Consider the following 13,035-nt stretch of genomic DNA (forward strand, 5'->3'; position numbering starts at 1 on the left):
GATCCTACAAAATTTTCATCACAAAACAATTAATTATAATTATGGTTTATTTCCATTTGCGATTTTTTCGTTATTAAGCCAAAAATATTTTGATTTTCACATTACTATTCATTCGATTTTTTTCTATACAATATATCCTTAAGTTATTTTTTTCCTTTGCAGGCAATGTTGGATAATATAAAACATTCCATTGTGCTTCTTCAAATTGCTAAGGTACTGGTTTCATTTCTGTAAAGAACAATTTATATTCCAAACTCAAGAACAAAATATACTTTACACTAATTAACCATTAATGGTCTAACTTACAAATCTTAACTTCATTAAACTGAGGTCGATTTTTAATTCGACAGATTATGACAAACTAATACTAAGTAGGTAAAAATATAATAAAAGCTGTGATAGCCTAGTAGTTAAAAGGTCTGGCTCCTAATCAGAAGTCGGGGATTCGACCTCTAATTTTTCAGTTTTGTGCATTTTAAGCAATTAAATATCACTTGCTTTAATTGTGAAGAAAAACATCGTGATTCGTGAGGTAACCTGTATGCCTGAGAGTTCTCCATGAACTCAAAGGTGTGTGAAGTCTGCCAATCCGCACTTGGCCAGCGTGATAGACTATGGCCAAAACCCTTCTCACTCTGAAGGGAGACCCGTGCTCTGTAGTGAGCCGGCGATGGGTCGATCATGATGAGTTATATAAACTTCTCAAGTACGCTTTTTTTCAGAACACCGTGAATCCTGTCAATGGAGTGTACCAGGGACCAACAAATCCTTCGCAAACACATATCAAAGAAGGTAAGACTCAAGTATATTGATACAGTTCGCGACAGGTCAAGACGGCAATGGGGGCATGAGGCGGGGGGCGCACGTCACCCGCGCTCGCCCGCTCCGGGTTAGTGCGGGGCGTCCCCATCCCGATCGCCATCTTGACCTGTCGCGTACTATATACTCGTCTAGTTTTTGACGAACCACAATAGAAGAACTGTCTTGTGGACAATAAAGCCAGGGATAGCCCTATGAGAAGAGTTTCTTGATGGAGTGACCTTCTCCCAACCCTTAACGCCCTCATATAATCTGATTGTAGTCCACATAAATGACTGATTGCAGCTGATGGCCTAGATATATCAACAAAAAAAAGTTTTTGACGACCTCCTTGGCGTAATGGTGAGCGCTGTGGTCTTATAAAAGGGAGGTCTTTAAAATTTAGAGAGATTTAAAATCTGCAGACTGTGCAAGGAGTCTGTGTGCCTAGTGGGAGATTTTTAACCTATTCGATCGCGTAAAAGTTAACTGCGTTTTGTATGGAATTGAAACAGCGCCATCTTCTTGTCACTAGATGGCGCTGTTTCAATTCCATACAAAACGCAGTTAACTTATACGCGATCGAATAGGTTAAAAATCTCCCACTAGGCACACTGTTGAGACTCCGATGCACATAGTCTGCTATTGCCCCACTCTAATGCACAAACGTAGCATCCACCTAGGGAAACACATGTACACCCAGAGGATGCTGCTTCAATTCCAGTCAGAAAAGAGCTGCTGTATTTGGCGGCCACAGGTTTTGACGAGGTTGTTTCTGCAAATAAATCTTGAATCTTGAGGAAATGTGAAGTGGAGGCGATCACAATGGATCGGAGACGGTCAAAGTGATACAGGGTATACAAGAACCTGCATAGCAGAAGAAGAAGAGATTTAAAATGCATGGTTTTGTTACAGATCTATCTCCCCGTGTTGAGCTGGGGTCGGAATGCCTAGAGCTGTCGACTCCTACACTCCCTATAACGCCCCTCGAACATATCGATTCGCCTAGTAAGTTACGACATACACCAGGTATACCTTATCTTCACATAGGTTTAACAAATCTAAGAAAAATATCTTGAAAGAACCGGTCAAGTGCGAGTCAGACTCGCGCACTGAAGGTCCCGTATTCGGGTATTTCTTCCAACACTTTGTGCAAAATAAATAAAAAACTATTATGCATAATATAAAAATCTGTTTTAGAATGTACAGGTAAAGCCCTTTCACCCCCTCTTGGTATTGTTAATCTTACTTTAAAAATTGAAAATACTTATTTGTCCATGAACACATTTTTTTAACCCCCGACCCAAAAAGAGCGGTGTTATAAGTTTGACGTGTGTATCTGTGTGTCTGTGTATCTGTCTGTGGCATCGTAGCTCCTAAACTAATGAACCGATTTTAATTTAGTTTTTTTATTTGAAAGTTATCAGCTCTTTTCTAGTTACTGTAACCTTCACTTGTCGGGGGTGTTACAAATTTTTAATTTACACTTGTTTTTAACAAATAACTATTTATTCCATTTCTTCCTTCAATATCGCGGCTCTTTTCCACAGGACAAGCGATGACACTTCTGGTGCCGGATACATCATACTCGTCGTCGGAAGGTGAAGACGACTTCTACGACGCGGACGACGAACTGGTCGATATCGTCGCTCCGGGCCCGAGGTAGGTCACAAGCTTCAAACCTATAGAGCGCACTTTGACTTTGCTTAGACTTAAATTTTAGTTATAAAACGAGATAGTTTATGGCAGCGGTATAATGCTGTCTCGTTTTAACAGTGTCTTAAGTCTGAGCAAAGTCAAAGTCAAAAAACCACTAAACCACTTCCGTAACTTATGATTTTAGACATATTTTTCTGGGTATAGCGACATGTTATAATGTAAATAATAAATAAATAATATGATGATTTTGAATTATCGATATAATTAATAAATTCAAACCAGTTGCATGAGTTGTGGTCGCGACTGTAAAACCAATAGAATTATTATTATAACTATAATTCTATTGGTTAATTATAGTGTCAGAGGATCCAATGAAGTTATTGGAACTCAAAGGAGAAAATCCTTTCTTGCAGTGTACCTTCGTTTTCTTTTTTTGGCTCTCTCTTATACAAAATTATAGAAATCAATAATAATGAATGCTTCCAAAAATACGCGGTCGAACCGCAGCGGGTTCAATTTTGGACCAAGTCACAAAAAGGTTGGAGTGGAGCCGCATTACCTGTGAAATAATTTCACCTCTTCATACAAGATGGCGCTGCAAAAAGCTTGATGGTAACATTTCGCGTTTTGAGATGAGCTTTTTACGCGTATTAAGAGTCGATTTATACTAGCAATGAATCGAAGCGAATTTTTAAAATTTAACACAGCATTGACTTCTATCTCTACCACGTAAAACATAAACTTCTTGCCCAGATGAAAAGTTCGCGGCTGTCCGCGCGAAATTTATTTCATTATATTTCCCGGTTGAAATTGGTTTTACATATGTGTAGATATGTAGGTTAATATGCTGTGTTAAATTTTAGAAATTCGCTTTGAATCGATACTTAACAGGGCTCTCTCCGTCACTCGTTTCATACAATCGTAGTTCCAATTTCATTTGAATATTAAGCAACCAAAGTCCATGAAATTTTGCAGACATATTTTAGAAACTAATATCTGTGTCTGTGGTGTTTTAGATTTTTCTAAAAATATGTAGTTTTAAAATTACAGGGGCTCAAAGATTTGTATGAAAATTTTTAAGACCGCGTAACTTTGAAACCGAATATTTTAACAGAAATCAGGAAAACCACAGACATAGATATTAGTTTCTAGAATATGTCTGCAAAATTTCATGGACTTTGGTTGCTTAATATTCAAATGAAATTGGAACTACGATTGTATGAAACGAGTGACGGAGAGAGCCCTCTTAATACACTCGTTTTGTGTTTAAACTTTCTTGAATAAATAGAACGCTCGTCAAATTCGAACCAGTGAGTCAGTCAGTACTCAGTAGCAATACACCCTTACAACTATCGTATACTTTAATGGGAACGAGTCAACGGTTCCCGTGAACTTAGCAGAGCATATGCCAGCAGATCAAAAATAAAAAGGAGTTCCCTTCGCATGCAGAAGAGTTCTATAGTTCCTGATACTTTTTAAAGATAGTTCTGGCGTTTTTACTAAAAAAATCGCAGTTGAAATAATGCTCTGCTAACTTCCGGTAGCAGATCATTTTCGAGCAAAGCGAAAAAAAAAGAGTTCTCTGTACGCACGTATCTCAGTTCTATAGTTCCTCATACTTTATAATGATAGTTCTGGCATATAAACCTAAAAAAAGTCGAATGAAAAAATCAATAAATTTTCAAATTTAGTCATCATAAGTAATTTAAAAAAATTCTAGCAGCTAGAACTCTAATCTCAGAACCTAGAACTCTACGATTTCTTATAGCTCATTAACTAAGCTATAAAATAAAGCTATTAATTAGCCCAGAACTCACAAAGAAGTCCCAGCAGAGCATAGAAGAATAGTTATAAACAATAAATTTTCAAACTTCCCACCAAAAGTTGTTAAAAAATTTCCAGCTGCTAGAACTCTCATCTCAGGGGCTAGAACTCCTCGATTTATTAAAGATTATTAACATAGCTATAACATAAAGCTATAAACTAGCCCAGAACTCTCAAAAAAGTGCCAGCAGAGCATACAAGAAGAGTCATAATACACTAATTTTCAAACTTATTATCATAAGCCATGAAAAAAAATCCAGCTGATAGAACTCTGGTCTCAGAGGCTAGAACTCCTCGATTTCTTAAATATAATTGACAAAGCTATAAAACAAAGCCAATAAATAGCCTAGAACTCTCAAAAAAGTGCCAGCAGAGCATACAAGAAGAGTCATAAACGGTAAATTTTAAAACTTAAAAATCACAAGTTACAAAAAAAATTCCAGCTGCTAGAACTCTCATTTCAGGGGCTAGAACTCCTCGATTTCTTTAAGATTATTAACATAGCTATGAAACAAAGCCATTAACTAGCCCAGAACTCTCAAAAAAGTGCCAGCAGAGCATACAAGAAGAGTCATGATACACTAATTTTAAAACTTATTATCATACGCCATAAAAAAATTCTAGCTACTAGAACTCTGATCTCAGAGGCTAGAACTCCTCGATTTCTTAAATATTATTGACAAAGCTAAAAAACAAAGCCATTAACTAGCCCAGAACTCTCAAAGAAGTGTCAGCAGAGCATACAAGAAGAGTCATAAACGATAAATCAAACTTAAAAATCACAAGTTACTAAAAAATTTCCAGCTGCTAGAACTCTCTTTTCAGGGGCTAAAACTCCTCGATTTCATAAAGATTATTAACATAGCTATGAAACAAAGCCATGAACTAGACCAGAACTCTCAAAAAAGTGCCAGCAGAGCATACAAGAAGAGTCATGATACACTAATTTTCAAACTTATTATCATACGCCATGAAAAAAATTCCAGCTGCTAGAACTCTCATCTCAGGGGCTAGAACTCCTCGATTTCTTTAAGATTATTAACATATCTATTAAACAAAGCCATTAACTAGACCAGAACTCTCAAAAAAGTGCCAGCAGAGCATACAAGAAGAGTCATGATACACTAATTTTCAAACTTATTATCATACGCCATGAAAAAAATTCCAGCTGCTAGAACTCTAATCTCAGAGGCTAGAACTCCTCGATTTCTTTAAGATTATTGACAAAGCTATAAAACGAAGCCATCAACTAAACCAGAACTCTCAAAAAAGTGCCAGCAGAGCATACAAGAAGAGTCATAAACGATAAATTTTCAAACTTAAAAATCACAAGTTACTTAAAAAAGTTCCAGCTGCTAGAACTCTCATCTCAGGGGCTAGAACTCCTCGATTTCTTAAAGATTATTAACATACCTATTGAACAAAGCCATTAACTAGACCAGAACTCTCAAAAAAGTGCCAGCAGAGCATACAAGAAGAGTCATGATACACTAATTTTCTAACTTATTATCATACGCCATGAAAAAAATTCCAGCTGCTAGAACTCTCATCTCAGGGGCTAGAACTCCTCGATTTCTTTAAGATTATTAACATACCTATTGAACAAAGCCATGAACTAGACCAGATTTCTCAAAAAAGTGCCAGCAGAGCATACAAGAAGAGTCGTGATGCACTAATTTTAAAAACTTATTATCATGCGCCATGAAAAAAATTCCAGCTGCTAGAACTCTGATCTCAGAGGCTAGAACTCCTCGATTTTTTAAATATTATTGACAAAGCTATAAAACGAAGCCATCAACTAAACCAGAACTCTCAAAAAAGTGCCAGCAGAGCATACAAGAAGAGTCATAAACGATAAATTTTCAAACTTAAAAATCACAAGTTACTTAAAAAAATTCCAGCTGCTAGAACTCTCATCTCAGGGGCTAGAACTCCTAGATTTCTTAAAGATTATTAACATACCTATTGAAAAAAGCCCTTAAGTAGACGAGAACTTTCAAAAAAATGCCAGCAGAGCATACAAGAAGAGTCATAAACGATAAATTTTCAAACTTAAAAATCATAAGTTACTAAAAAATTTCCAGTTGCTAGAACTCTCATCTCAGGGGCTAGAACTCCTCGATTTCTTAAAGATTATTAACATACCTATTGAACAAAGCCATTAACTAGACCAGAACTCTCAAAAAAAAGCCAGCAGAGCATACAAGAAGAGTCATGATACACTAATTTTCAAACTTATTATCATACGCCATGAAAAAAATTCCAGCTGCTGGAACTCTCATCTCAGGGGCTAGAACTCCTCGATTTCTTAAAGATTATTAACATACCTATTGAACAAAGCCATGAACTAGACCAGAACTCTCAAAAAAGTGCCAGCAGAGCATACAAGAAGAGTCATGATGCACTAATTTTCAAACTTATTATCATGCGCCATGAAAAAAATTCCAGCTGCTAGAACTCTCATCGCAGGGGCTAGAACTCCTCGATTTCTTTAAGATTATTAACATACCTATTAAACAAAGCCATTAACTAGACCAGAACTCTCAAAAAAGTGCTAGCAGAGCATACAAGAAGAGTCATAAACGATAAATTTTCAAACTTAAAAATCACAAGTTACTTAAAAAAGTTCCAGCAGCTAGAACTCTCATCTCAGGGGCTAGAACTCCTCGAGTTCTTAAATATTATTGACAAAGCTATAAAACGAAGCCATCAACTAAACCAGAACTCTCAAAAAAGTGCCAGCAGAGCATACAAGAAGAGTCATAAACGATAAATTTTCAAACTTAAAAATCACAAGTTACTAAAAAATTTCCAGCTGCTAGAACTCTGATCTCAGAGGCTAGAACTCCTCGATTTCTTTAAGATTATTGACAAAGCTATAAAACGAAGCCATCAACTAAACCAGAACTCTCAAAAAAGTGCCAGCAGAGCATACAAGAAGAGTCATGATACACTAATTTTCAAACTTATTATCATACGCCATGAAAAAAATTCCAGCTGCTAGAACTCTGATCTCAGAGGCTAGAACTCCACGATTTCTTTAAGATTATTGACAAAGCTATAAAACGAAGCCATCAACTAAACCAGAACTCTCAAAAAAGTGCCAGCAGAGCATACAAGAAGAGTCATAAACGATAAATTTTCAAACTTAAAAATCACAAGTTACTTAAAAAAAATCCAGCTGCTAGAACTCTCATCTCAGGGGCTAGAACTCCTCGATTTCTTTAAGATTATTAACATACCTATTAAACAAAGCCATTAACTAGACCAGAACTCTCAAAAAAGTGCCAGCAGAGCATACAAGAAGAGTCATAAACGATAAATTTTCAAACTTAAAAATCACAAGTTACTAAAAAATTTCCAGCTGCTAGAACTCTGATCTCAGAGGCTAGAACTCCTCGATTTCTTTAAGATTATTGACAAAGCTATGAAACGAAGCCATCAACTAAACCAGAACTCTCAAAAAAGTGCCAGCAGAGCATACAAGAAGAGTCATAAACGATAAATTTTCAAACTTAAAAATCACAAGTTACTTAAAAAAATTCCAGCTGCTAGAACTCTCATCTCAGGGGCTAGAACTCCTCGATTTCTTAAAAATTATTAACATACCTATTGAACAAAGCCCTTAAGTAGACCAGAACTCTCAAAAAAGTGCCAGCAGAGCATACAAGAAGAGTCATGATACACTAATTTTCAAACTTATTATCATACGCCATGAAAAAAATTCCAGCTGCTAGAACTCTCATCTCAGGGGCTAGAACTCCTCGATTTCTTTAAGATTATTAACATACCTATTAAACAAAGCCATTAACTAGACCAGAACTCTCAAAAAAGTGCCAGCAGAGCATACAAGAAGAGTCATAAACGATAAATTTTCAAACTTAAAAATCACAAGTTACTTAAAAAAATTCCAGCTGCTAGAAGTCTCATCTCAGGGGCTAGAACTCCTCGATTTCTTAAAGATTATTTACATAGCTATGAAACAAAGCCATTAACTAGCCCAGAACTCTCAAAAAAGTGCCAGCAGAGCATACAAGAAGAGTCATGATACATTAATTTTCAAACTTATTATCATACGCCATGAAAAAAATTCCAGCTGCTAGAACTCTCATCTCAGGGGCTACAAGAAGAGTCATAAACGATAAATTTTCAAATTTAAAAATCACAAGTTACTAAAAAATTTCCAGCTGCTAGAACTCTGATCTCAGAGGCTAGAATTCCTCGATTTCTTTAAGATTATTAAGATACCTATTGAACAAAGCCATTAGCTAGACCAGAACTCTCAAAAAAGTGCCAGCAGAGCATACAAGAAGAGTCATGATACACTAATTTTCAAACTTATTATCATACGCCATGAAAAAAATTCCAGCTGCTAGAACTCTCATCTCAGGGGCTAGAACTCCTCGATTTCTTAAAGATTATTGACAAAGCTATGAAACGAAGCCATCAACTAAACCAGAACTCTCAAAAAAGTGCCAGCAGAGCATACAAGAAAAGTCATAAACGATAAATTTTCAAACTTAAAAATCACAAGTTACTAAAAAATTTCCAGCTGCTAGAACTCTCATCTCAGAGGCTAGAACTCCTCGATTTCTTTAAGATTATTGACAAAGCTATAAAACGAAGCCATCAACTAGACCAGAACTCTCAAAAAAGTGCCAGCAGAGCATACAAGAAGAGTCATAAACGATAAATTTTCAAACTTAAAAATCACAAGTTACTAAAAAATTTCCAGCTGCTAGAACTCTGATCTCAGAGGCTAGAACTCCTCGATTTCTTTAAGATTATTGACAAAGCTATAAAACAAAGCCATCAACTAAACCAGAACTCTCAAAAAAGTGCCAGCAGAGCATACAAGAAGAGTCATGATACACTAATTTTCAAACTTATTATCATACGCCATGAAAAAAATTCCAGCTGCTAGAACTCTGATCTCAGAGGCTAGAACTCCTCGATTTCTTTAAGATTATTGACAAAGCTATAAAACGAAGCCATCAACTAAACCAGAACTCTCAAAAAAGTGCCAGCAGAGCATACAAGAAGAGTCATAAACGATAAATTTTCAAACTTAAAAATCACTAGTTACTAAAAAATTTCCAGCTGCTAGAACTCTCATCTCAGGGGCTAGAACTCCTCGATTTCTTAAAGATTATTAACATACCTATTGAACAAAGCCCTTAAGTAGACCAGAACTCTCAAAAAAGTGCCAGCAGAGCATACAAGAAGAGTCATAAACGATAAATTATCAAACTTAAAAATCACAAGTTACAAAAAAATTTCCAGCTGCTAGAACTCTGATCTCAGAGGCTAGAACTCCTCGATTTCTTAAATATTATTGACAAAGCTATAAAACGAAGCCATCAACTAAACCAGAACTCTCAAAAAAGTGCCAGCAGAGCATACAAGAAGAGTCATAAACGATAAATTTTCAAACTTAAAAATCACAAGTTCCTAAAAAATTTCGAGCTGCTAGAACTCTCATCTCAGGGGCTAGAACTCCTCTTTTTCTAAAAGTTTATTAACAAAGCTATGAAACGAAGCCATCAACTAGCCCAGAACTCTCAAAAAAGTGCCAGCAGAGCATACAAGAAGAGTCATAAACGATAAATTTTCAAACTTAAAAATCACAAGTTACTAAAAAAATTCCAGCTGCTAGAACTCTCTTCTCAGGAGCTAGAACTCCTCGATTTCATAAAGATTATTAACATACCTCTTGAACAAAGCCCTTAAGTAGACCAGAACTCTCAAAAAAGTGCCAGCAGAGCATACAAGAAGAGTCATGATACACTAATTTTCAAACTTATTATCATACGCCATGAAAAAAATTCCAGCTGCTAGAACTCTCATCTCAGGGGCTAGAACTCCTCGATTTCTTTAAGATTATTAACATACCTATTAAACAAAGCCATTAACTAGACCAGAACTCTCAAAAAAGTGCCAGCAGAGCATACAAGAAGAGTCATAAACGATAAATTTTCAAACTTAAAAATCACAAGTTACTTAAAAAAATTCCAGCTGCTAGAACTCTCATCTCAGGGGCTAGAACTCCTCGATTTCTTAAAGATTATTAAAATAGCTATGAAACAAAGCCATTAACTAGCCCAGAACTCTCAAAAAAGTGCCAGCAGAGCATACAAGAAGAGTCATGATACACTAATTTTCAAACTTATTATCAAACGCCATGAAAAAAAATCCAGCTGCTAGAACTCTCATCTCAGGGGCTAGAACTCCTTGATTTCTTTAAGATTATTAACATACTTATTAAACAAAGCCTATAACTAGACCAGAACTCTCAAAAAAGTGCCAGCAGAGCATACAAGAAGAGTCATAAACGATAAATTTTCAAACTTAAAAATCACAAGTTACTAAAAAATTTCCAGCTGCTAGAACTCTGATCTCAGAGGCTAGAACTCCTCGATTTCTTTAAGATTATTAACATACCTATTGAACAAAGCCATTAACTAGACCAGAACTCTCAAAAAAGTGCCAGCAGAGCATACAAGAAGAGTCATGATACACTAATTTTCAAACTTATTATCATACGCCATGAAAAAAATTCCAGCTGCTAGAACTCTGATCTCAGAGGCTAGAACTCCTCGATTTCTTTAAGATTATTGACAAAGCTATAAAACAAAGCCATCAACTAAACCAGAACTCTCAAAAAAGTGCCAGCAGAGCATACAAGAAGAGTCATAAACGATAAATTTTCAAACTTAAAAATCACAAGTTACTTAAAAAAATTCCAGCTGCTAGAACTCTCATCTCAGGGGCTAGAACTCCTCGATTTCTTAAAGATTATTAACATAGCTATGAAACAAAGCCATTAACTAGCCCAGAACTCTCAAAAAAGTGCCAGCAGAGCATACAAGAAGAGTCATGATACACTAATTTTCAAACTTATTATCATACGCCATGAAAAAAATTCCAGCTGCTAGAACTCTCATCTCAGGGGCTAGAACTCCTCGATTTCTTTAAGATTATTAACATACTTATTAAACAAAGCCTATAACTAGACCAGAACTGTCAAAAAAGTGCCAGCAGAGCATACAAGAAGAGTCATAAACGATAAATTTTCTAACTTAAAAATCACAAGTTACTAAAAAATTTCCAGCTGCTAGAACTCTGATCTCAGAGGCTAGCACCCCTTGATTTCTTTAAGATTATTAACATACCTATTGAACAAAGCCATTAACTAGACCAGAACTCTCAAAAAAGTGCCAGCAGAGCATACAAGAAGAGTCATGATACACTAATTTTTAAACTTATTATCATACGCCATGAAAAAAATTCCAGCTGCTAGAACTCTGATCTCAGAGGCTAGAACTCCTCGATTTCTTTAAGATTATTGACAAAGCTATAAAACAAAGCCATCAACTAAACCAGAACTCTCAAAAAAGTGCCAGCCAAGCATACAAGAAGAGTCATGATGCACTAATTTTCAAAAGCAGCTGGAATTTTTTTCATGGCGTATGATAATAAGTTTGAAAATTAGTGTATCATGACTCTTCTTGTATGCTCTGCTGGCACTTTTTTGAGAGTTCTGGTCTAGTTAATGGCTTTGTTCAATAGGTATGTTAATAATCTTTAAGAAATCAAAGATTTCTAGCCCCTGAGATGAGAGTTCTAGCAGCTGGAAATTTTTTAGTAACTTGTGATTTTTATGTTTGAAAATTTATCGTTTATGACTCTTCTTGTATGCTCTGCTGGCACTTTTTTGAGAGTTCTGGTCTAGTTAATGGCTTTGTTTAATAGGTATGTTAATAATCTTAAAGAAATCGAGGAGTTCTAGTCCCTGAGATGAGAGTTCTAGCAGCTGGAATTTTTTTCATGGCGTATGATAATAAGTTTGAAAATTAGTGTATCATGACTCTTCTTGTATGCTCTGCTGGCACTTTTTTGAGAGTTCTGGTCTACTTAAGGGCTTTGTTCAAGAGGTATGTTAATAATCTTTAAGAAATCGAGAAGTTCTAGCCCCTGAGATGAGAGTTCTAGCAGCTGGATTTTTTTTTAATAACTTGTGATTTTTAAGTTTGATAATTTATCGTTTATGACTATTCTTGTATGCTCTGCTGGCACTTTTTTGAGAGTTCTGGTTTAGTTGATGGCTTTGTTTTATAGCTTTGTCAATAATCTTAAAGAAATCGAGGAGTTCAGCCCCTGCGATGAGAGTTCTAGCAGCTGGAATTTTTTTCATGGCGTATGATAATAAGTTTGAAAATAAGTGTATCATGACTCTTCTTGTATGCTGTGCTGGCACTTTTTTGAGAGTTCTGGTTTAGTTGATGGCTTCGTTTTATAGCTTTGTCAATAATCTTAAAGAAATCGAGGAGTTCTAGCCTCTGAGATCAGAGTTCTAGCAGCTGGAAATTTTTTAGTAACTTGTGATTTTTAAGTTTGAAAATTTATCGTTTATGACTCTTCTTGTATGCTCTGCTGGCACTTTTTTGAGAGTTCTGGTCTAGTTAATGGCTTTGTTTAATAGGTATGTTAATAATCTTAAAGAAATCGAGGAGTTCTAGCCCCTGAGATGAGAGTTCTAGCAGCTGGATTTTTTTTAAGTAACTTGTGATTTTTAAGTTTGAAAATTTATCGTTTATGACTCTTCTTGTATGCTCTGCTGGCACTTTTTTGAGAGTTCTGGTTTAGTTGATGGCTTCGTTTTATAGCTTTGTCAATAATCTTAAAGAAATCGAGGAGTTCTAGCCTCTGAGATCAGAGTTCTAGCAGCTGGAATTTTTTTCATGGCGTATGATA

At 35.8% G+C, this 13,035-nt stretch overlaps 1 protein-coding gene across 2 annotated transcripts in view; it reads left to right on the forward strand.

The window, feature by feature from the left end:
* LOC123875564 (oxysterol-binding protein-related protein 9) overlaps nt 1-13,035 on the forward strand; it is an 84,773-nt gene that overhangs the window by 22,798 nt on the left and 48,940 nt on the right. For both annotated transcript variants that reach the window (XM_045921456.1, XM_045921457.1), the window contains 4 exons: nt 163-213; nt 723-792; nt 1,714-1,806; nt 2,349-2,460. In XM_045921456.1, coding sequence (XP_045777412.1) covers nt 163-213; nt 723-792; nt 1,714-1,806; nt 2,349-2,460 — 326 coding nt within the window. The remainder of the gene's footprint in view (nt 1-162; nt 214-722; nt 793-1,713; nt 1,807-2,348; nt 2,461-13,035) is intronic.

The sequence above is a fragment of the Maniola jurtina genome, chromosome 20, assembly GCF_905333055.1.
Source record: "Maniola jurtina chromosome 20, ilManJurt1.1, whole genome shotgun sequence".
Classification (NCBI taxonomy): domain Eukaryota; kingdom Metazoa; phylum Arthropoda; class Insecta; order Lepidoptera; family Nymphalidae; genus Maniola; species Maniola jurtina.